Source organism: Lissotriton vulgaris, unplaced genomic scaffold (genome assembly GCF_964263255.1).
Source record: "Lissotriton vulgaris unplaced genomic scaffold, aLisVul1.2 SCAFFOLD_886, whole genome shotgun sequence".
Taxonomy (NCBI): Eukaryota; Metazoa; Chordata; class Amphibia; order Caudata; family Salamandridae; genus Lissotriton; species Lissotriton vulgaris.
In genome coordinates this window covers 68,425-94,538 of record NW_028250374.1, presented here as the reverse complement: position 1 = coordinate 94,538, position 26,114 = coordinate 68,425, and the positions used below count along the sequence as shown (strand labels likewise).

The following is a 26,114-nucleotide window of genomic DNA, read 5'->3' as shown; positions in this document are numbered from 1 at the left end:
AACACATGGAGGCGGACCGTTCTGGGGCGCTGCTGGCCCGCTTGGTACGCCACAAACCGGACACTCCAGTCATTACTCAAATCCGAAACCAAGAGGGCCACTTAGTGGCCACACAATATGACATCAACCGGGCATTTCACGACCACTTACAGACCCTGTATGACTGAACTGGGATGGAAGATCCTACACACATAACTGATTTCATGCAGGACCTCCCCTTTCCCCAACTGACAGCAGAGGTACAAAAATCAATGGAGGGCCCCTTTACTCAACACGAAATACGCGCTGCGATCAAACACTTAAACAGAAACAAGACTCCGGGCATGGATGGAGTTCTATTCCACTATTCCACTTACGCTGACATATTAGTACCGGTTCTGGAACGAATTTATAAGGAGGCCTTCGAGAGGGGCCATCTGCCGCACACAACCATGCAGGCCATAGTGATTTCTATCCCTAAGCCGGATAGAGATACTCTGGAGATGGTGAATTATAGGCCTTTATCTATGCTGGCCACAGAATATAAAATCCTGAGCAAAGCTATTGCCCTACGTATCCAGCCCCATTTGACTACACTTATACACTGCGACCAGATTGGATTCCTCCCGGGGCGCAGTACTTCCCTCAACACGAGACGCCTACACGCTATCATGACAGCGTCACCGGCTGAGCTGGCACAGGCGGGCTGTATCGCGTTAGACCTCAAACAAGCATTTGATTCGCTCTCTTGGCCCTTTATGTTTGAAGCCCTGAGCCGATTTGGGTTTCCGGCCCCGCTGATACGGTGGATCAGGTTGCTGTATACCGATCCCACGGCCAGGGCAAGAACGGGACGCTATGTGTCGGCGGAATACTCAGTCCACCGGGGCACCAGGCAGGGATGCCCCCTGTCCCCATTGTTGTTCATGTTGGCGTTGGAACCACTAGCCATCGCTCTTCGCCAACACGCAGAGGTGATGGGAGTACCGGTGGCAGGGTCGTCCCATCTTCTATCCGTATACGCGGATGATATGTTATTATACCTCCGAGACCTGGAACTGACCACACGCTATTATATGACACCTTCCGCCGATTTGAAACAACATCGGGACTGGCTATTAACCCGGACAAATCTGTGGGATTTTACTTTCGCGAGGGGCCTTGTCCGCCTTCTCTGCCGTTTGGCACCTACGTGATCCTGGTAGCCCAATCCAGCTTTAAGTATCTGGGAATCCGCATTTACAGGAAGGCGGAGGACCAGCTGGATGGTAATATTTCTAGGGCCATTACTGGTCTCCGGGGTAGTATCAGCTTTTGGACCTCACTCCCCTTGTCTGTTATGGGCTGCATTGCGATAGCAAAGATGGTGATGTTGCCACGCCTGCTTTACTATTTCGTGAACTTGCCCATATGCATCCCGCGCCGCACCTTTGTGTCTCTTAAATCCTTACTGATTACCCTTATATGGGGGTCGGGCAGAAGGCGGATTAGCTTGCGGAAACTACAACTCAGCACCTCTCAGGGGGGACTGGGTACCCCGACTTCCAAGGCTATTTTTACGCAAGTCAACTCCAATGGTTGTCTTACTGGCTGGCGGGGAGAAACCTCCACGAAATTGGATGGACAGCGGGTCGGTTGGACCGGGGTGACTTACACGCCTTACTGCTACCCAAGAGTAGAATTCCGCGAGAGTGCCATCCACTGCTCCGTACTGCCCTTCTATGTTGGAAGAAGGCTTTAACTTACACGTCCACGGTCATGCCATACGCAGATAATATTCCATTGCTGGGCATCCAGACACCACAGGGGCGACTTACCAAATACGCCCTTCGGGATTGGACGGCAAATGTGATTGAGGGAGTGGGCAGTTTCTTCGGGGACGACCTATTGTTAGACCTCCACACCTTCGTGCACGTGACTGGGCCCTCGGACAGACATTACTTGTTACATGCCACTGTCTCCCATTACATCAGGACGACTTGGGCGCCACAACGCATCCACCCACAGCAACACGAACTAGTGCACCTAGTACACTACATGGGGGCCGGCGGTCACTTGGTAAGATGACTGTACACCGGGATTAGGACTCATGCTGCACTCTCCCTTGACACACTGCGAGAGACCTGGTCACGAGACACAGGGAGGAATTAACAGATATGACTTGGCAGATGGTCCTGGAACACCCAAGGAGGGTCTCCAGAAACGTGAAATTTAAATTCATTCAGGCCATGATTCTCCACAGGGCATACCTCACCCCTGTGAGGATCCACAAGATGTTCCCCAATGCCTCCCACCAGTGCCCGCTATGTGGGGCGGACGAGGCGGACTTCCTCCATATGCTCTGGTCGTGCCCACGGTTGAGCGGGTACTGGAGTGAGGTGTGCCAGACGCAACAAAAGGTATCTCAGATACAAGTAAGAGAGAGTGCACTGTATTGCCTGGCGGGAGCCCGGCCTCGCCCCAAGCCATTAAAACCTATGTTGAGATTTGTGGACTTAGCCCTCCTCTTAGCGATTAGGAAAATCACATTGCAGTGGAAGTCCCCGAGAGAGCCTAAGGTGGAGACATGGCGAACGGACGTAGTGAAATGGGGTAGAACAGAATGTGTTGCCCTTAGGAAAGAGGAAGAAGGTGGGAGGCGGAAAATTCCGATGGCACCGGACTGGGAGGTCATGCTATTAGAACTGGATGGTATGGACCGGCCCCTGTCCCAGGATAACTGAGCACACTGAGGCCCTGAGGGAATATTGTAGACAGCATTGGGCACTGAGGTGGGACGGAGGTGGTCGAAGGAGTTTCTATTGCATAATCCTGGTAGAGAGTGAACAGCGTTGGGGAGCGAAGATCGACCGGACAGGAGGGATTGAGCACCAGAGTTGGTAGGGTGGGGGAGGGATAGTTGGGGAGCGAGTGGATGGGTGAATGAACACGTCCTGATAATAACAGAGACATTTCCTATTGTATGCATATTTGGATGGGAACGATCTAGAGGACGGGGCTCTGCCCTCCATATGTTGATCGGCGGTCGGGAGCAGCACGCACACCAAAGCACGTTGCCAGCCACTACTCCAGCTTAATTATAGCAGTAATCCGCATCAGGCAGCGCTAACTGCTTGACAGCCGAGGCCCTATGCCAATTATGTATGACAATGCATTTCAGTGCGGTGAAGCGGACCACCGCACTAAAATGCATTAGTCTAACGTCTGAAGTGCGGTACTTGGCAGGACTGAACTGGCACTGTGCCTGACGTGGTAGAATCCTAGTGGGCTGTTGACAACAAGGTAGGTCAACTGGTCATGGACAAACACTATCTTCAGCCGCAGGGGTGGAAAATTGCCTATTATGTACAAACAGCCTACTAATCCCAACAGTGAAGACAATAAGTGACCAGTCTATAAACAAATACTGCAACAATATTCCAGAATCCTATACCTTTTTAGCTACTCAGAACAAAAACAGATTGAAATTGATACAAAGAATATAACAGATCTCCTTTACCTTAACTATAGCTATAAACTTCAGGTTATGCTCTTACCCGTTATCCAACCCCCTAAAAATAAAAATAACAATAAACACAAACAACATATATTTCCCTTGTGCCCAAAATATAAATATATGTTTGTCAAAAATAAAACTATGAGTTTCTGGTTTTATCTTTGAGGCCAAGTTCAATATTCACATCTTATATTCAGCAAAGTCACAACGATGCTATGAGACATCTGCATTGACGAGATCAATATCTCACTCAGCTACGTCTTGGTCTCAAAGATTTACAAAGGTGTAGATTAGTGTAGCCCAAATTTAGGGGAACAGCAGACCTTCTTTCTCTCGTTTACATATTTTTGCTTTACTTACGGAAGACAGTGGAAGGGGGGTTGACATGCTTGAAGTGTTCACAGAAGTATTTTAAATTCATGTTACTATGTTTTGGTATTGAGAGGTATTTATTGTAGGGATGTTTGGCCACAGGAATGCTAAGTAACTCAAACAGCTACACTTAGCTGTCATGACACCCTACATACTTTCCAAGTTGGATTACTGAAATAGCCTTTACCTAAGACTACCCGGTCTCCTACTTCTGAAGCTGCAAAATACTGAGAATCAATCACTCAGAGCATTTTACTTGTACTCCCGGTAAGTTTTAACATGCTTCGACTGCCCGCCAACAGCTCCACTGGCTTACGTTCTAACACGGAATACAGTTAAACTCTAGTTGTTTGTCTCATCAGGCCTTGTGTGGGCAAGAAAGGTGAGAACATAAGTCTAATCTGCAGCCATACACGCCAGCTAGATCCTTAGATCTAAGCATCAACTCAAACTATTTATTTATTTGAAGGTTTTATATAGCCCGAACAAGACCCTTGTGAGTATCAGAGCGCTTTACATGTCAGATGTAGAAAATAAGAGTAGACATAGCAAACAAAGATATAAGTGAATCAAATATACAATACTCATGAACGTAAAAACTAGCGAAAAAAGAAAGAAAAGAGTATGGAGCCCATAAACAGAACTAGTAATAAGTGAGTAAATTCACATGAATTTCGCCATGAGGATCGCTTTCCCTTCTTTTTTGAAGGAGGCAGAGGAAGGGTTCCTTCTTGTTTCAATGGGCAAAGCGTTCCAGATCCTAGGAGCCATACCAGAGTGTCATTGCTGATTCGGTACTGTGACCTGCTCGGAAGCTTGATTGAAATTGGTTAAGCAGGTTGAATTGATCAATGTGACTGTTCAGCTGCAGGTTAACACATTTTTCCAGGAGTTTGGCTAGCATAGGTATGTTAGAAATCAGATGATAGTTATTTAGATCCGAAAGGTCAGCTGTTGTTTTCTTTAGGATAGGGGATACCTAAACTGTTTTCAGGATGTCAGACATGGATCCTTGAAGGAGGGAAGTATTTATGATCTTGGTCCAGAAAGGTAGTAACAGAGGAATGAAGTCTTTTAAGTAGTTGGCTGGAAGCGGGTCTGTGAAGTGGTTGGAAGGTTTCAGAGCGGTAAGTGTGTTTAATATGGTATCTTCACTGTAAGTGTTGAAGTGGGACCAAGTTGCGTTGTTTTTGAGGTTGCATTTTGGGAGGTCATTAGCTTGGGCACTTGCAGGGGGCAGTGATGAATTCTTTTGCATGCCTGAGAGGGATAAGAGGTACTTGAGTAGGTCGGATTTTATGGATTCTGTTTTTGAAGCGATGAAGGAGGCAAATTCATCACAATTGGGTAGAAGCGGGCCCGTTGGGGAGGCTGCTTGTTTTGCCACCTGTCACCAAATCTATGGAACAAACTATCTTGAGGTTAAATAAGTGACTAACCACTTGACACATAGGCATGATTTGCAATAATTTTTATTCAGCTTACTCACTACTTTTTGCCATTCTCCTTTTGGTCTTAATAGTTTTAGCTACAAAACATCATTATTGGCGATTGTGCATTTCACAAATAAAAATACATTAAAATATATAAATACAAAAATTCTCTAGCAGGTGTTTGATAACGTTCTAAAAAAATAAGCAAGCATTGTCTAGGTTAATAGATCTGCAGATGCATATTAAAGGATAAACTAATTGGCTTTGCCAATGTTTGTGGGAGACAAGTACTTAAAGGATTTTAACATAATCAAACGTTTTTGAATTGCAGGAAAACACGAGAAGTCAATTGTGTTAAGTATACCACACTTTCCCCAAACCTGAGCCACACGTGTGCCAACAAATACAACACTGGGTAGGTAAAGGCCTAAACTGCTGCAAAGGTAATTGTGAGGTGGGGAAGAATAAAATGAGAAATTGGGTTATTAGTTGAAGGAGGTAAGTCCTCACCTTTGTAATAATCACATCCCTTGTCAGGGTTATTAGACCCTTTCAGCCTTGGGGTGATCTTACCCCAAAGGTTTCGCCTTCGTCCGCCAAGTTTTCTGGTCTAGTTTTGCTGGCCTTAGGGCTCTGTGCACTTTACAACGGCTAACTAGTGCTAAAGTGCGTGTGCTCACTCCTTAAAACATGGTAACATTGGACACAGAGAGCATAGTGTAGAGAGGGGTTCGAAGTTCCCTGACTTTTACTACATGGCTTCCCAACTGCAGCACACGATTCATTGGTTGGATAGTGATGACATCTGGTGAAAGTGACTCCTAGCGGGCACATGCGGTGGTGGTCCTATGCCGGATCTTTTGCTGCTCGGTTCTGGGGTCCCCGCATCGCTTCCTTACGCTGTTCAATATGTGGCTATCACCAAGAGATGGTGGTTAGGCGGTGGTGTGTTATGGCCCTTATGCCCCGGATATGCCTCTGTTGGGTACGACCTTTCTCATTTATTGCTGAATCCATGTCTGTGCAGTGCTGGAAAGAGGGAGGATGCCAGCTGTTGGGGGATTGCTATGTTAATGGGCAATTTAGACCCCAAGAGGCAGTGACTTCCTCTAAACTGGGAGCTACATAATTTCTGCAGTATGAAAAGATATCAAATGTTGCAAGGGAGGTCTGGCCTTCCTTCCTTGACGAACCACCTAGCACTATTATACTGAAGGTAATGTTGTATATGGCCCAGAGGCGCAAGCTGGTGTCTCATCTTTACCGAGCATTATGGGATGACTTACCGGCTGGGACTCTACCCGTGCAGATGAAATGGGATACACTAGTTGGGGAACTACTAACGGAGGAGGAATGACTTAAGGTCCATGAGGGTGTCTGAAATGTAAGCTTAAATGTACGTTTTAAGCTTCTTCAATATAATTTTGTAAATCAGACATACCTTACCCCACAGACACTGGGTACAATTTACCTCACCCACCCAGAAACATGCCCACGATGTGGGTCGCTGGAGGGTGATTTTGTCCATGATGTGGGCCTGTCTGTCCCTTACCTCCAACTGGGAAGCCATACTCGCTTGCCTGGGGGCACCTACATGTTAGGTGGCACCCAAGGAAATCCGACAGGTGTGGCTTGGTTTACTTCCTGCCCCAAAAAACAAAAAACTAAGTAGGAGATTTGTTCTTCTGGGATTGGTACTAGCAAAGAGACGCAGTTATCACGTGGCATCGGCCTATGCCCCCGCTCGTTGAGGCACGGTTGAGAGACATATGCGAATGGGCGACTGCAGAGGCAGTGCGAATGAAACACACACGGAAGGATGAAAAACTGTAGGATGATCTTCTGGCATGACCCTATACGTTTTCTGACTTAAGGGAACTACAGGCCTGAGGGTTGAATCATACTGCTGGTGAGGGGGAGATCTTGCTAACCCCAGAGAGGTGAGCGTTTGATGGCTGATGGCAGGCGGCGATTAAGAATACAGTGGGATACCTAGGACAATATTGTACATTTTATTCTTCTCATGGACACGATGCCCTGACACAGAAGTAGGGTTGGAGGGGGGTGGGGGGGTGTTAATTTGTTAAAATTTGGCATGGAGTTCCCTAGACAGTGCAGAAGGGCTATTTAATTTCTATGCAGTACAACTACAGTGTGTCCTATTCAATTATCTTTATGTTCCTAGTTGAGAACTGTCACATTTGTATGCATACGATTAATATGCTTTGGCGTTCCCTTTCTCTCTCGTTCTTGGATAACATGAGAATTATTGATGATGCCACGTCTGGTCAATGCCACGTCTTGTCAATCTGTATTTATGTGAGGAGGGTGGGAGGAGGAAGATAGATATCTTTACCGTGAACTCCTATGGAAAAATGCTGTCTATGTGATTCTCAAAATGCCAATAAAGTTATTTTTAAAAAAAATGTCACCTTAAATGCTACCGCCCCATTTCTCTCCTAGAATCCTCTGCAAGGATTTTGGGCAGAGGTTTCCTGAAAATGTTAGAAGACTGGGCTGAGGACAACAGAGTGCTGACAGTGTCTCAAAATGGGTTTAGGAGAGGAAGGTGTAACAATGCGTCAACCTGAGCTTCCTCATAGGGAAATACATGAGGGGCAAACCGAGCATTTAGGTTTATGTTTTTTTTGTCTGTCAAGCACCTGTGACCTGCTCAATCACACAATTTTGTGGCAGCCCCTGTTTTCCATGGGTGCACCCTCTAAAACTGTGTCTTTATTATCCCAATTCACAGGACTTTATCAGCGAGGGTGCGCTATGGGCCCAACGGGGAATGTCACCCACTACTGCATATTTGGAGAGGTGCTAGGCAGGGGTGAGTATTGGCACCCTTCCTGTTCTCTCTGTATATAAATGGAGTGGACATTTTGCTGCAGGGTGTAGCCATTGACCCTCAACGTATTAACGGTAGGGCAGTCCTTGTCCTCTTTTACGCATATGATGGTGTCCTATTGTCCAGGACAGCCAATGGCTTCCTACGCTTAATGGGCAGTTTATCTGAATTTATGGAGGCAAAAGAACTGAAAATAAATTTGAAGAAAATGTATACTGTGATCTGTGAGGAGGGGGCGGGTAAATCATGTAGCCACTATATTAACGATACACAGAGGATGAGGGTTACATGGCTCTCCTACCTGGGCATTCTCTTTACACCAGTGGCTCTTGGTCTAAGCACACCAAAAGTAACAGGCTATAGATGTAGTGGGCAAGTGAGGGTCTCTTCAGATTTGCCTCCAAATTAGGGTATAAACCAATCAAAGAAATGATCATAATATACAGAGCCAAATGCACATCAGCAGCTGCCTATGCTAGCAGGTTGTGGGACTATGCCAAACACTTTAGCCTACACACTCAAGAGAACATCTTTTTACAGCAATAACTCGCTGTTTTGCAATCCACATTGGCTGGGATAGTCCATACAGTGTTGGGGTTGCCATATTTGAAAGACCTACTTCTCTAGAAACCCCGTACAGTTGAGGCACTTCATCAGGTGCCAAAAGGAGACTGGGTTTACAGAAACAATCATATTAGATTGAGTTTGGACAAAGAAATTAGAATTTCTTATGTAATTCCAGTGAGTTGGCCCACCTTGACAACACCATGTCCCTAGATTGTCCAGACAGTATATCGCGCTTCAACAAGAGGGATTTGAAGCTTTTATTTCTTAACCAAAAATCCATCAGATTTACTAATGTTCATCTAAGGACCTCTGTGGCCACTAAATGTTTCCGTACTGCCATACAAGGGGCTTCAGCTGTTCATAACTAATATCCAACTTCGCTTCCTCTTGACACATCTACGACTAGGCATAGCCCATGTTTCATAGGCTTTACTGAAAAATCAATCGATGGTCGGTGGAGCCAGTAAAATGCCTGTGTGATGGTAGATTGTTTCAATCCACTTCGCATTTCATTTTATTTTGTAGTTATTATACAGACATTAGGACATTTTTATTCAAAGCCTCTATTTATAGCACATAATATCAGGAAACATTGTGATATCTTCATATTTTTATGGTCGTTGGAGGACCCAAATGTGTGTTTACGAGCTGCCTCTTATCTTAAGAGCAATCCACGTTAGGAAACTCATTATCCCCATGTGCCTAAATTTTTTTGTGGGTTCCCTACGGACTCTCATAGCCTTACTGTTCACTTTAAACTACTGTAAACACCGATTAATCACCATCTCTCAAATAAACATAGCAGACCCTAGCTAGGGGTTTTTGTTGTGAGAATTTGGAGGTTTTCCTGCTGCTATTCAGGAAAGCTATTTAGCATATTATCTGCCACACTGTTTTTTAAGCTTTTTATATGTATTGGTGCCCCCATTGGACCCGGCCGGAAAACAATCTGCTGTGTTTTGTACCTGGGAGCTGACCCACTAAACTTTTCATCCTGCGCCTTTGTCATTTTATATACTATTTGTAAGCATTAGGCACGTCTATTAGGGGCTACCATTGCAGATAATAACACATTGGCTTGTATGGTTCTTATGGAAATTTCTTTGTTTGATTATTTGCATTGCTGATTATTACTGTAGTACTTTATGGCGCTTTGATCAGTTTTATAAATAATATTTCTAATTTATAGAGTTTTGGTGACTTTGGTATATGCAATTGAATAGTACCTGGTCATATGCACATGCTTTATGGCTTCTTTGCTGAATAAAGTTATTTTGAATTGAATTGAGTACCTTGGAGGGATTTTTTTCATGGCCCAAAATGTTACTGTTAGTCATTTGAATGTGGAGTACTTCTCTCCTCTTAAAACTCTGAGTGGGATTGAGTTTCTGTGTATGACTGCAACACCCACAAATTGGGGGAGGGGGAGAACAGTACGTCAATCAATGGAGCGGAGGAGTCATTTGGCCAGCTCTCTGTGAAGGAATATGATATGATGTCAAAATTTTAGATTTGGATAGACTTGCCAATCTCTGGGGAATGTTTTGCAGCGGATTGGCCGTTAAGTCATCTGCACTTGAGGTTGGTTTTTACAGATTTTGTAGTTTAAATATTCAGAGTAAGGTTGGCAAGTCTTCAACTGTCTACATTAAAACAATACTCAACCTAACCAACTCCACTGGAATGTGGAACTTATTTAAGAAACAGCATGTCTCATGCCATGGCTCACGCAGGAGCTCATGCATGGGCATGCGGACAGGTTTGACACTTAAAGAAAACACACTATAATTAAAAGAAAATGTAACACATCTCCCTATTAATAAAACAAAGTAAAACAAAAAACAAAATATACAATATGTACAGATAATATTTTCTCTCTTTTCTTTTTTTTTCCTTTTTCTCTCTCTTTATTACATCATTGTTTTAGTATTCATATGGTCCTCTTTTAGTACTAATTTGTATCTCTGAATATATTTTGTATTTTCTATTCTCAATTTAGTACTTGTATTCCACTGTACTATTCCTTGTAAAACTTTAATAAAAATCTCTTAAACAAAAAAAAAAAATATTCAGAGTAGAAATAAGACTGTTGGGAATTGGACTTTCCACAGACCAGTGACAAATTTGCTTCATATTACCTTCTATGAACTAGATGGTGTGCATGTTTGGGAAGGGTGAGTCGAGCTGGTTAAGCTTTAAACTTGTAATAGACAATCGCCTCCTCTGAGAGATACTTGAGAGCTCTATTTGGACAGTGCTCTTTGTTATTTTTGGTGACAGATTGCCACAGGCACTTGGGTACTCTTTTCCTTGGAAGAAGAGACATGAGAGAAGTAAGGAGCTTTGTGATCTTTAAGTAGTAAGATTTGTGGATTTCATGAGGCACTTTGTTCTTCTAGGGCGGTAAGGGTGTTTTTGACAGGGTATTTTCCCTGTGTTACAGCCATGCGATCGTATTTGTAATAAGTTAGATTTTGGACAAAGTTATAGAACAACATACGATTAAGTGCATGACTGGAAATGAGAGATTGATGAGCCTATGTACCAAAAGTTTGTGAATTAGGAACGAGGATTTCCTCTGTATATTAGGAGAGTTAAGACCTTGGAGGAAGAAATCTTTGGGTGGAGAGGAGGATCACTCATCATCATGGTTGATGGAACAGGTATGGTGTGTGAAGACCAACTTCAAAGGCAAAGGTGGATCAGAGAGACAGTCAAACACACAGGTTAGTGGGCTAGGAGGAGGTTGCTAGTTGGAAAATTCATGGGGGATATTAAGGCAGTAGAGAGAGAATCCCTAAGGGAGACTGGGTCAGGCAGTACATTTTAAAGCTGGGACTATGGGGTTGCCTGGAGTTCTTGAGGTTCATTACATTAGAGAATTTGAGATCGAAGATTCTCAGCTTGGTGTGAGCGGCTTGGTTGAAAATGTTGCCATTATTATAAATGTGGAGTAACTCTTTTGTTTGAGGATGGTGGACAGAGATACAAAAAGTTTGAGACCTTACCGGATTTTGATAGAGAATGTCACACACTATTTAAGCTAATTTGGGATTTTTAAAGGTTGATTCCATTGGCGTCCACACTGTTGGCCATCTTGTGGCATCCAAGTATCTGTAGCCTATTTTTGGTGCCATTTTCTACACTACTACAGCCAACATGCCTTCTCCATTGGTCATATAGTATCAAAATCAAACTTCGGAAGAATGGTCAAAGCTATTCTTTCCCTGGGGCCCCAAAACACTACATTTATACTAGTAGAAGAGTGTGTTAAGAGTCTGTGCTATGGAAGCACAACAAAAACTAAACCTATTTCTGCCATTGTAGCCAGCTATTTTTCAAAGAATGGAACCCTGTTTTATTGGCAATGTACCTTCACGGAAAAGCAGACAGTATTTTTTAATAAGAATAGAGAATATAATGAAAACAAAATATACTTTTGCTGACACACTATAGATCCCCTTTCCATCAGTACGTATGTCTCTTTGGACCTGGCACGGACAGGCAAGGGAGCATGACTTTTCGGATCAACTAGAGACTGTTAGTTAAAACTATTGGTATCTAAAAGCAATTGCTTTACACTGGGCTAATATGATGCTCTTGTTGCCATAACAACTGAGCACACTTCATCACTAGAGTACTTTTTGGATCGCTATTTTGAATTTGATGGTACTGAATTATAATGATCATAATGGAAAAGCCCAGAATGCTTTGTCATTTCCTGCCATCTTTACCATTTTTATGAGGAGGCTTGTCGTCTGTTAGCATCCTTTTCGGATTCAAGCACATGCAGGAAACATCTTTTTTATCCACTTCACCAAACCAGAAATAGCTATTGTCAGGTCAAGATTGACTACACACATACCCCACACACCCTCCACAAAACTGGGTAACATTCCAGACTAAACACAGAATAACAAGCAAGGAGCATACGTAACATGCAATACCAATGTACAACCATGCAACAAATATTTTTGGGGGGCTGAACTAAAAACACTTTCAGAATTCAAACGAAAATCCACAGAGTCCACTATGGCACTCAACAAATTCACACGTCAAGTCTTAAGCTTCGGGAGTGGGATTATTGATTTAGGAGATATGGTTACAGGGCTGTGCTAGGGGACATGCACTCCTGGAAAATGTTGTCACACCAGCCCCATATTGCACAATGTAATGCAGCAAGCGAGCCAAGCACTGTAAGCGGTGTGGGGGGTTTGAGAGTGTTCACACCCTAGAACTTGTACGAAAATTAGAGAAAAATGAAGATTTTCCTAATCCATTTTCCCAATTATGCTCACATAAAGTCAGAGACTGTAGAGTAGCATACAAGGCGATAGCACAAAATGATCTGTAGGAGAAAAGCAGGAGGTATACCAACATTCTAACGAGAGTATGAAAGATGCGATGCAGAAAGCAAGTATTTAAACGCAGAAAGTGTTTATTATTACATAATAGAAAATCTATAACAGGGTCTCACAACATGCTGTTGAGTGAGGGGGAATCAACATTTAAAGAAGGAATTAGTTACTTACCTGTACACTATAGTTCTCCAGTATTATCTTTCATAGATTCACATGCTTGTATCTTCCCCGTCGTCATGGTGGGAGTCTCACGGTAACAGAATGACCAAGCAGTATCATAGAGAAGAAAAACTGCATAGAAAATCCCCATAGGGGCTGTACTATTTGGCAACCAGACCATTTCTTTGTTTTGGTCCAAAAGCCAGCCAATCAGAATTGCTGCCCTGCCCTCACACTCCCCAGCAGCAGCTTCCTGCCTCAGATTTCCGTCCCCGAGTGAGAGACATGGATAAATACAGAGAACAAGATCTGCCTGAGAAACGGGGAGGCGGGCGGGCGCATGTGAATCTATGAAAGATAATACTGGAGAACTATAGTGTACAGGTAAGTAACTAATTCCTTCTCCAGTATTACATCTTTCATAGATTCACATGCTTGTATCAGAGTAGAAAGCAGTGCTCACCATACTGGTAGCGTTTCCAGGGCAGAACCTAGAAGGAAGCTCTGCCGCAAAGCAATGACATAATAGTAGCTAGGAAAACATCAGCAATACGATAAATGCAAGTAAGTACAAGTCAAAGTACTGTATAGCAAAAAAAAATATGCCATTAGGCCATACCTTACTGGAATAGACGCTTCAGAACAGCCTGTCCCACTGCCGTGTCCTCCTTCCACGCAGTGTCTAGGCAGAAGTGTCTTGTAAATGAATGCACACTCTTCCACGTTGCTGCTCTGCAGATGTCTGGCAGTGCCACTCCTGCGAACAAGGCCATCGAGGTTGCCATCTTCCTCGTTGAATGTGCATGCACTTTAGAACATAGCGGCTTCCCCGCTTTGTCGTGACATTTCAGGATAGCTGAGGATATCCATCTAGCAATACTCAGTCTCGATAATGGAAGGCCTTTTCTCTGCCCTTCAAATGCAATGAATAATTGCTTGGACTTGCGGAACGTTTTTGTCCTTTCAATGTAGAACTTTAGGCATCTAGAAATGTCTAGAGAGTGTAAGGCTCTTTCTGCTTCCGAGTTTGGCTTGCTGAAGAAAGTAGGTAAAATAATGGGTTCGTTGAGGTGAAAAGACGTCGCCACCTTGGGAATAAAGGTGGGATTTGTTCTCAATATAACCCTGTCCTGACGAAATTGTAAGAAGGGTTCCTCCACTGAAAAGGCCTGGATTTCGCTAACCCTCCTTGCAGATGTTAAGGCGAGAAGGAGGGCTGTTTTCCATGACAGGAACTGCAAGTCTGTCTTATGTATGGGCTCAAAGGGTGGCCTCATAAGCTGCGATAGAACTGTATTGAGGTGCCACGGCACAGGTGGGCGTTGGATGGGTGGGAAGACTCTAAAGAGTCCCTTGATAAATTCCTTTATTACTCTGGATGACCAGAGAGATGGTTCATTTGGCTTTCGCCTGAATCGTGATATTGCTGCTAAGTGCACTTTGACTGAAGCATGCGACAGGCCTGACTTAGATAGTAAAAGCAGGTAAGGCAGGATACCTTCAGGCTGAACCTCAAACGGATGCAAGTTTTGTCTGCTGCACCAGTGGCAGAAACGGGTCCATTTTGCTGTATATGTTTTGTTCGTCGATACAGCTCTCGCTTGTGAGAGAATATGCCTGCACTCTTGCGAAATGTCTAGATTCTGAAATTCACGCTCGTGAGGTTCCATGCGGACAACTTTAGAGAGTGTAGGTCCGGATGCAGAATCTGCCCTTTCTCCATGGAGATGAGGTCTTGAAATGTCGGGAGCTGGATCTTGTCGCCCCTCGACAATTGAAGGAGGTCTGAAAACCACGCCTGTCTTGGCCAGGCTGGTGCAATCATTATGATCCGGCACGGTTCCGATCTCATCTTGCGCAGGATGCGCGGTATCAACGGGAACGGAGGGAAGGCGTATGCAAACCTTCCTGTCCAGTCCATGAGGAATGCATTTCCTATGGATCCCCGTTGACGGTACCTTGACGCAAAGTGAGCGCACTTTGAATTGCTTTGAGTCGCGAACAAATCTAATGTGGGAGTGCCCCACCTTTGAAACAGAATGCAAATCTGAGTGTCGTGTAGTTCCCACTCGTGCGTCGCATTGGGAGTGCGGCTCAGGGCGTCCGCCCGAGTGTTGAGGACTCCCTGTATATGCTGAACTTGGATCGAAATTTCGTTGGTTATGAGCCATTTCCAGATCCTTTGAGCCAGTGTCGACAGCTGTTTGGATCTCGTCCCGCCCTGTTTCAGCAGGTAAAACATGGTTGTGGTGCTGTCCGTTTGGATAAGTACTGACGATTGTCGTATTCTGGGAAGGAATGCTTGAAGCCCTAGGAACACCGCCTTGAGCTCCAACATGTTTATGTGAAGCTGAGCTTCCCAATCTGACCAAAGGCCCTGAATTTCCAGCTCCTGAAGATGCGCGCCCCATCCTTTCAGCGAAGCGTCCGTTGTCATCACGAAATCGTGATCTCGATGAATGAAGCTCAGTCCCTGGTTCAGGTTCTTTAGGATCTTCCACCATGACATGGCCACCTTCATACGGGTTGTGATGGTAATGCGATCCTCGAAGGTTCCACTGGCCTGTACCCACTGTTCGTCGAGCTGTTCCTGCAAAGGTCTCATTCGCAGACGACAGTTTGGTACCAATGGGATGCAGGATGACATCATCCCCAACATGGACTTGTAAATCCTCACGGAAGTGGACTTTTTTGCTTGAAGAGAAGCCGTTAGCCCCCTGATCTTTCTCATCCGATCTTCGGAAGGGTAGGCTTTCCCTGCCTTGGTGCATATCCATGCCCCTAGGAATTGAATGCCTTGGGCCGGAGTCAGCGAGGACTTCTCTAAGTTGGTTCTCAGACCCAATCGCTGAAACAATCGGATGCAGCTCTGTAGAGCTTCTGCTGCGTCCCTGAAAGATGGACCTGTCACCAACCAGTCGTCCAGGTATGGGTAAATGTAATGCCCTTGCAGTCTTAAGTGGGCCGCCACCGGGGCCATGCATTTGGTGAACACCCTCGGGGCTGATTTGAGCCCGAATGGCAGGACTTTGAACTGGAAGTGGCGACTCTCCACAACAAACCTCAAGTACTTCCTGTGCTTCCGATGGATGGGAATATGGAAGTACGCATCCATGAGATCCAAGGACGCCAAGTAGTCTTTGTCCTTTAACATGAGTAAGATCTCCTGCAACGACAACATTCTGAAGGGTATCTTTTTTATGTAATGATTGAGATCCCTCAGGTCCAATACCTGTCTCCATTTCTGGGTCTGTTTCTTTTTGATGAGGAAGAAATGTGAATAGAAGCCTCTCCCTCTGAGATGCTGTGGTACTTCCTCTATGGCTCCCTTTTGTAGAAGCAAGAGAACTTCCTTCTGCATTTCTTTGCGATGATGGTTGAGCCTGAGTACTGGCGGGTGGTCCGGTGGTATCTCCACAAATTCCAGTGTGTGGCCCCTGCTTATGACATCCAGGACCCATTTGTCCGATGTTATGGACATCCAGTTGGTGTAGTATTGAGACAGATAGTGGTCGTTGTCCGGGATCTTTTGTGTGGGGAGCGCCTGCCTGAAATCATTGACGTCTATTAGACTGCTGATTTTTCCCCCTGGTGTTGGATTTACCTCTGGACTGTTGTTGGTAAGAGGAGTTAGAGGATCTGAACTGGTTGTTGGTGTTAAACTGACGATATCCCTGCTGATTGTACGGTTGATATCGGTTGGATTGAAAAGAGGATCTTTGATTAAATTGGCCTCTTGCACCCCTCTTTCGAAAGGACTGAAACTTTCCCTGCTGAAGAGATCCCAGTGCTCTAGCCGTGTCCGTGTCCGACTTTATGCCTTGCAATGCCTCATCAATGTGTTTCCCAAATAGGTTTTCACCATCAAAGAGCATATCTACAATCTTCGCCTGCACTTCTGGTCGAAAAGAAGTCGCCTTGAGCCAGCCCTGTCTGCGAAGCGAGACCGCCCCGGCCATTTGTCTGAAGGCCAAAGACGAAACATCCATGGCGATGTCGATAGACTCAGCAGCCGATTTTGCTCCTTCTTTGAGAAGGGCTGCCGCTTCTTCCTTTCGATCCTCTGGAAGCGCTGACAGGATGGGAGCCAGATCTGACCATATCTGCCTGTTGTAACGGCCAAGCAGAGCCATCGCATTTGCCGCTTTAATGGTAGAGGCTGCCATGACCGCAAACCTCTTACCTGCTCCATCCATTCTCCTCCCTTCCTTGTCTGGTGGCACTAGTGAAGTAGCCACCGGGTTTTTAGAATTTCTTTGCGCCGCCTGTGTCACAACCGATTCCGGCCTGGGATGTCCAATGAGGCAGGCTGCCGTAGATTCTGGAGCTCTGTATTTCTTTTCAATTCGTGGAACTGAAACCGCTATAGAAGCTGGTGTTTTTAGAATCTTGAGGCCCTCCTCCCATATATGCGGGATAATAGGGATTGAGCGAAGTGACCTTTTGTTATCATCTTTGAAATCGTACAAGAAACAATCCGTCTCTTGCACGTCCACATCCAGACTGAATCTCTTGGCCGCCCTTTCCATGATATCATGGAAGCCTCCGATGTCTTGAGGAGGGGAGGTAGATTTGAGTGGTTCAGGTGATGCAGCAGATGGCAAGACGTATTCGTCCCATTCCTTCCCCGAGGCATCATGAACTAGCTCTCCTTCTTCGGGCTCTTCATCGTCATCGGAGTCCGTTAGGTCGTCTCTAATAGTAACCACCTGCGGAGATTTAACCCCTTGATCTTGAGGAGCAGGTGCTTTTTTAGGTGTCTGCGTGGGAGGCGTATGCTCAACTGGTTGCGAGGAATTCGCCTCTGGGAAGCGACGATAGTAGTCGTTTAGCATCAATCTAAGATCAGACACAAGGGTGAGGGGTATAGAAACTGTCTCTTGACGTTCTTCCTCCCGTGAGTCCTCGTGCTGCTCTTCTTCATCCTCGTAATCACCAGATTCCTGGAATGATTCATATCTGGAAGATTGTGGCCTGTCCCTGAAGGAAAAACTTTCCTCCTCATCCGTATCTTGGCTTTTTATCTGAAGCTGAGAAGGACTGTAGGCGGCACCTGAGGACTCCTCTCCCTCCGAATCCTGCTCCAGCAGCGATGATGGCAGCAAGGGAGAAATCTTTGTCCAGGAGGTGAACTCTGCGGACTTACTGATGGTAGCCGAACCTCTAGTCGACTGAAAAGAGCGGATGGAGATCATGGCCTTCGACTGAGGAGAACTGTACGCTTTAGCCGATAAAAGCAAGATTTTCGTCGACGGAACCACCGTCGACGGGACCATCGTCGACGGGACCATCGTCGACGGGACCATCGTCGACGAGACCTTCGTCGACGGAACCTTCGTCGACGAGACCTTCGTCGACGGAACCTTCGTCGACGGAACCTTCGTCGACGGAACCTTCGTCGACGGGACTGTCGTCGACGGGACTGTCGTCGACGGGACCTTCGTCGACGGGACCTTCGTCGACGGGACCTTCGTCGACGGGACCTTCGTCGACGGGACCTTCGTCGACGGGACCTTCGTCGACGGGGCCCCCGTCGACATTCGTGACATCGAACCTGTCGTCGACGGAGTCGTCGTCGTCGTCGACGGTCCTGACAGAGACATCTTACTCATCGATGTCGTTGCCGTAGACGTCGTGGTCGTCAACGCAGCCTTAGATCCTGTCGTCGACGAAGCTGTGGTCGACGGAACTGAAGTTTTCACCACAGACTTAGTAGCAGAAGCCATCAAATTGGTAGAAGGTGCAGATCCAGGTCCTTTAAGACTTGACTGCTTCTCCAGAGGAGTAATAGGAAGAGATGATGTCGATTTTTCCTTAGATTTACTCCTTTTAGACTCCACTTTCTCCACAGAAACAGAGGCTTTTCTTTTCTTGGGAGTGGAGTGAGAAGATTCTTCCTCAGAATCTGAGCCTGATGTGGCCTTCTTCTTCTGAAGCCATAACAGTAATCTTGCCTCTCTGTCACGCTTAGTTTTGTCAGAAAATTTTCTACAAAGCTTACAGTCCTTCACCAGGTGTTTAGGGTAGAGGCAGTAAAGGCAGTCCTCATGTGGGTCCTCAGAGAAAAGTCTGGCCTTCCCACAGGATCTGCATGGCCTGAACAGCCTCTTTTTAGAGCTTTCAGCCATCATAAGCAATATGAGTACACACAATACCTCAAAGTAGAAGGCAGGAAACAAGATTCCCAAGGGTCAAAAGTTCACACAGGAACAGAAGAAAACTGAGCAGAGCTCAGGGAGACTCCTTTCTCACACGAAGGCGGTTGGAAATCTGAGGCAGGAAGCTGCTGCTGGGGAGTGTGAGGGCAGGGCAGCAATTCTGATTGGCTGGCTTTTGGACCAAAACAAAGAAATGGTCTGGTTGCCAAATAGTACAGCCCCTATGGGGATTTTCTATGCAGTTTTTCTTCTCTATGATACTGCTTGGTCATTCTGTTACCGTGAGACTCCCACCATGACGACGGGGAAGATACAAGCATGTGAATCTATGAAAGATGTAATACTGGAGAAGTGCTATTGCAGCTGTTAATCTTTGCTGTCACAGAACTGAACAGGGCCAGAGTTAAAATACCCGGTGCCTTGAAGATAGTCATCTACTAAAATGATCCAGCAAGGTTGCCCAAAATCCCCAGTGTGTGTCCACAGGCACGTTTCTGCCTACTGTGTGCTTTTGCCGTTTCAGACTAGAGACCAATGTCCCGCCTCCCAAAAGACCAGACAACAGGCACAAGTGGTATCGGCACGGGGTGGTCTTATGTTTCATAAACTACAATTAAACACCAGCTGTTCAACTTCCTACCATAATCACCAGACTTGAAGCCACCAGAATCGCAGCTCTGGTATTCAAAGAGAAATTACATTGAATTTTTAAGTCTTCAGGAGGAAAAATGGAAATGTTGTTACCTTTAGTTTTCCTGAAATTCATGGTACGCATTTTCCCTATATTTGTGCATCCCTGGGTGAGGATTAAAAACAGGACAAGAGCGTGAAAGACATATACCAGCAGTTAGAGTCAAAATATGGTCAAGACACTAACTGCGGGTATATGTCTTTCTCGCTAGTGCCCTGTTTTTAATCCTGGCCCTGTAACACAAAAATAAAGGGATATCGTCTACCGTGGATCTAGTTTTATTTTCACTTTTTTCATCTGCACTGCTACCTCTACTACCTTGAGTTCATCACTGTGGTATTTAGTATACCTTCCTCCATACAAAAAACATCCCTGAGCTCCTTCCTCTCAGAGAGGGGGTTGTAACTTGTGACGTGACTTTGCATCACAGCACAAGGAGCATACCAATGATGAAGCATGCCACTTCTGCTGGGTGAGGAATTATGACCTTTTAAAGGGATACCACTCTGTGGCTAGGTCTCTACCTTGACAGCTTTTGTCTTTTAAACCCAAGGGTTTCTTGATTGTGATATATGCTGAACTGTGTTGCCACGACCACAACACTGCGACCAGTGAATGAAACACTTGAAAGACGGTGAAGATGCAGCCTAAAAGCTTTCCATCTACTGCTGTAGTCGAGGATTTGAGCCTTCAGTTAACAAGGGAAAGAATCAGAAACAGTGTAGGCTACTATGCAGTATGACAGAAATCATCTTGAATGGACCAACAGATGGACATGGCCTGGAAGGAATCTATCTGAATGTATTTTCTGGCAAAAGGCTGGGGAATGGGGACACATTAGAGCAAAAAGCTTGCCACTGCTGAAAGTTTAAGGCTTTTGTTGCTCTACAGCAAAATACCCTCCCGTATCATTTACTCAATAACCTGTGACACATTATGAGCATCTCTGTTTTGGCTAAATGCAGCTATTTTAGGTTCTACAAGTGACATCAAACTCAAGGCATTAGCGCCATGTGTGTTTGCCTGTAGAAGCTATCCTGAGCATGACAGCAGATTTCACACTTTCTCCTACCTTGGTAGAATACTCCTTGGGACAGCCCATGTTAATGTCAATTCCAGCCACATCATCTTCTCTGTGAGGAACACAAAATAGAAAAGAGAGATCAAATCTGTGCAATGGATTCATGACTACGTGCTATTTCAAAATTCAAAAAGGCAGTAGAAGGAATGGGAGGCCGTCCACAATATTTTGGCAATTGTCCAACAGAGAGGACCTCATGATCGAGCCAATTAACTGTAGGTTTGCACTTTATGAAATAAGCATTTAGAAATGCAGCAGTCCATGGGGACTCTAACTTGTAATCCTTTCAAGCCCACCTGACACAGTTTTTTAATGCTAAAATCTCAAAACAATTTACAGAACAGATTTACAACAAACCACGGTAAGGCACTTCTCCTTGATTAAAGTTTTAGCCAGGTTTGGTGTAATTCTGTGGCGCAGAGCAAACTTTGCTATGGGAGTAGAAACTGAAAAGCTTTTTTTTTTTTACCCCGCCCTTTATTCCCGGGAGATGATATATATAACAAATACCTTGCTAACATGGATCTATATTATCACTGCAGTGTGACATCATAAACCAAGAGGCCTAATGCTTACCCATGAAAACAAATGGCATTAGCATCAAAATGATTCTCCTGTCGTTATATTAATGAAGCATCAAATACAAGAAGGCAATATAGTAACAGGTCATGAAAAGAAACGCTCCTAGAATGATGAGCACGAGCACCAAAAACAAGTTCAAACATATAAACTTACATCAGCTTAGCAGCTGCGAGAGCTCTTCCTGGATCTGCAGAACCCTGCAACAAAAAGTACAAACATAATAGATTAGCAACCATAAACGATCTTACTTCTCAGGACTCCTTTGATTTCATACTAGCTTAAAGTAGCCATGCCACTGACTCGTGGCACAATATTTGGAGGCGAAGAGCTTGCATTCAGGGGCGTAACGCAAAATGACGCGGACCCGACGGCAGAATATGATGAGGGGTCTCCAGTCTCTCACATATCACAGATCGTCATTGGCCTTGGGCTGTCTGGGGGCCCCCTGAAGGGTTGGGGCACCTTGCTCCGCAGGGGCGTGCCTTACGCCCCCGCTGGTACTGCAGGTGCCATCTGAACGCCTCGGGAATACATTTTGGCAAGGATGTCTATGCAACCTGTACACAGACCTGCTTGAGAATTTATGGCAGGGCACCGCCATCTGCACCCACCTGCACACAGAGCACCTCTGTTTGACCTTCAGGTGTCCTCGGCTGACCCAGGCACCCGCACTGTCTTAAACATGATTTCGCAGCAAGGAAGGTTATTCTGCAGCTCTGTCCTTCCCTGTCGCGACCTCACGCCCAAGCAAGCTTGGCTGCTTTTCCCCGCTCGCACTCCCTGCTCCTTCGAGGTTACTCTAGATTTCTTTCAATGGCACTCTGGATCAAACCTGCAGTCTCCTGCTTTTCGATACGAAGGCGGCAAAACCTTTTTTTGTTACCATATGTTTTTTATCTGCACCTCGCCTGGTGCCTGGAAGCTCACACTTGGATTCCATTTAAGGTAGGTGGTTTACAGTGGCCTCATTCAGGGCACGAGTCGGGGTACCACGCGGGTGGACGGCATCCCCCCACTTATTTCCGAGGGTTTTTCAGGGTGGCCGTCCACCCTAGTAAATCAAAACCGAGTCCACCATTAAATAAAAAACGGGAGCGCGGCGCGCACAAATTAAATAAAGCATTTCCGGGTGGGCGAGTGGCTGGCTGAATCTGGGAAGTTACCAGGAAGGACGAGCTGCACTCATTGTCGGCGCTCCCAGCCATGAGCTGACATTTATAGAGCGTAGGATTTGTGATGGCGGGGCAGGAGGGGAAGCGATGGTAGCAGCTGAGAAGCCTGGCCGAGTTCCAGATACAGGGGAATTCCCCCCCAGTTGATGCCTTTTCAAGGATAATTCATAGGAAACACATGGATGGGGGGTGTCCCTGGCTAGATCGCTCCAGTCAGGGAGTTTAATCAAAACTAGAAAATGCTCGTGACTTCATCTCCGTAAACAAAGGCTGATTTGCCTCGATCTCACCTTTCGCCACATCTCAGGTGGCGCCTTTGGATATTGGGCCATCTACTGAGCACTGTGCGCACGAATTCGAATCAGTGTGACTGAACCAGCCTTTCCCCTCTCAGAAGGAGAATAAAATCATTGCTATGGAGTGGGCTTAATCTTAATATGTATGTCAGCTGAGCTTTCAGAGTTCAGGGAGGTAGTGCTGTATAAAGTGGGCTTCCCAGATAACTTAATGGTAGGAATTCATACTGTTTTTAGCCCTGGCCGTTAAGTTTACAAATATTTTTTCAGCTGTGATAGTCGGATGGAGTCAATTGAACAAAGCCAAGACTACAAGTCCCAGAGTGCATTGGTGTGATAAAGAAAACTCTAGGCCTGGAAATTAGCAGCCCTTACGCCATGAGGTCATACCATATAGAAAAACACGTATAAATATGCTACCGCTGAGCTCCTGGTGTTTAGTTTCAGTTCCCCACTATATAAAAAGCATTGGCAAAGCCTAATGGTCTGGCAATGCATATTTACAATTTTTTCTGTTTCCATTACAAGCACATGCCATAAAAAAAACACACTGCTGCCTAAACTTGAGGCCCATATGCCTGCAATAAAATGTTAAATTAAAACATCAAATGCCAACTGTCAATAATTTAACAGTGCGACTTCCTCTTATCAGACAGGTTGTACTTATAAGGGGTATAAAAAAAACATTTTTAGCTTTAATGCATATCAGAGTATGATGCCTATTGGCACAAATAAAATATATTAATTACTTTGAACAACTGTAACTTGAAGACAAAAACAAAAGATGACTTTAAAATCAAAAGAAGGATAAGCAGTATGAAAGAAAAAAAAGGATTGCTAATTTAGTTTTACCCAGGGCACGAGTCGGGGCACCACGCGGGTGGACGGCATCCCCCCCACTTATTTCCGAGGGTTTTTCAGGGTGGACACCGTCCACCCTAGTAAATCAAAACCGAGTCCACCATTAAATAAAAAACGGGAGCGCGGCGCGCCCAAAGAAAATAAAGCATTTCCGGGTGGGCGAGTGGCTGGCTGAATCTGGGAAGTTACCAAGCACGCCGGTGGTCACCACGCCCCTGCACCTACCATTTGTCTGTAATTTTAACCGGGCACAGCTTGCCCCCACCTCCCTTCTTGACTCCGATGCTGTATGGAAGCTCAGACCCCCAGCAGCACTGTAGCAGCACAGCGGGATGGCAACCCTCACACCTCCAGCCCTTGATGAGCTGTTAAGAGGTGCTTGAAAGTGACCGAGGGAGGGGCTGCAGGTTCAGGAACAGGGGGCATCCATTCACATGCAAACAGCCCTGAATGTGTCATGTCTCTGCTATTTAGAGGGGGGCTCACACATTCCATTTCTACCCAGGGCCCCAAACATCCGAGACTCGGCCAGATTACACCCCTGATTACACCAAGGCAGCACGTGGTTCTCTTCACAGAGCTTCATTACTGTCACTAATTTGTAAGCAAACCTCGGTTCTTCAAACATGCATAATGTAGTACAATAAAGAAATGGCACAATCGCACCCACACTGATTAACAAAGTATGGAGGACAATCAGTTCAATCAGTTCTCTTAGAGTATCTCCTGTAAGTACTGTACATCACAGTGGGGGATGGCATTTTGGACAGAGAGCCTGTCTTCTCGTTGTCTTGTGCAGGAGGGGGCGAGAAGCCCAAGATGATACTAGAATACTGCATGCCCACCCCTGTGCCCACCCTGGTGGATCACGTTCCCTCTCCTGTGATGACTCCTGCTCCTGTCCCCCCATGTGGTGGCTCCAGTCCACCCCCGCCTGTGATGGCTCCTGTCCCCCATGTGGTGGCTCCAGCCCACCCCCTCCCCCCCCCCACCTGTGATGGCTCCTGTCCCCCCCTGTGGTGGATCCTGTCTCCGCCCTGGGTGGCTTCTGTCCCAGTCCTGGAACGGCCCATGCAGCGAGGGTGAAGTTCTTGATGGGCCTCTTCTCAAAAGGGCTCAGCTCAAAATTAATAAGGAAAGGTGGGCGAGTGAGCAAGTGAAAGGATGGCTGGATGCATTAGTGAAAGGGTGAATGGATGAATGAAAGATTCAATAAATGGATAATGAGGGAGGATAGATGGATTGATGAGTGAGGGCAAGGATGGAGAGAAAATGTAAATAGCTGGATATATGGGTGGAAGGGTAGCTGCATGATTGATGAGGGGAAAGATGGATGAGGGGAAGGATGATGGATGAGAGGAAGGATAAATGGATGAGGGGGAAGGATGGATGGATGGATGGAGTGGAAGGATGGATGGATGAAGGGCAGGATAAATGGATGGGATGGATGGGTGAGGGGAAGGATGATGGATGAGGAGAAGGATGGATGGATGGAGAGTGGGTGGGTGAAAGGATGGATGGATGAGTGGGTGGGTGGATGGTGGGTGGGTGAAAGGATGGATCAGTGGATTGGATGGTGGGTGGGTGAAAGGATGGATGAGTGGGTGGGTGGATGATGGGGGGTAGGTGGATGAGTGAAATGATGGATGGATTGATGGATTGATAAGTGCAAGGGTGAATGAATGGACATATGAGTGAAAGGGTGAGTGTAAGGATGGATGAGTGAATGAAAGGGAGGGTAGATGGACAAAAGGATGAATAGATGTGTGAAGGAGTGAAACGATAGGTGGATGAGTGAAAGGGGCAATGGATGGATTCATGAGTGGATGAGTAGATGGATGGATGGGTGGGTGGATGGATGGATGGAAGGAAGGCTAAGTGAAAGGGTCGATAGAGAGAGAAAGGGAAGATGGATGGATGACTAAAAGAGTGGATGGGTGGAAGGATTAGTAAGTGAAAGGATGGCTGGATTGGTGAAAGGGTAAATGGCTGAATGGATGAGTGAATGGATGGATGGGATGAAGAGTGGATGGATAAGTGTACAGATGGATA

General features: G+C 45.7%; 1 protein-coding gene across 1 annotated transcript in view; it reads right to left on the bottom strand.

The window, feature by feature from the left end:
• The window catches only part of DUS2 (dihydrouridine synthase 2), a gene marked incomplete at its 5' end in the record, with an annotated part of 471,998 nt that overhangs the window by 399,400 nt on the left and 46,484 nt on the right, over positions 1 to 26,114 (bottom strand). The window contains 2 exons of the mRNA XM_086950567.1: positions 21,143 to 21,203; positions 21,887 to 21,930. Of these exons, the coding sequence (XP_086806693.1) occupies positions 21,143 to 21,203; positions 21,887 to 21,930 (105 nt within the window). The remainder of the gene's footprint in view (positions 1 to 21,142; positions 21,204 to 21,886; positions 21,931 to 26,114) is intronic.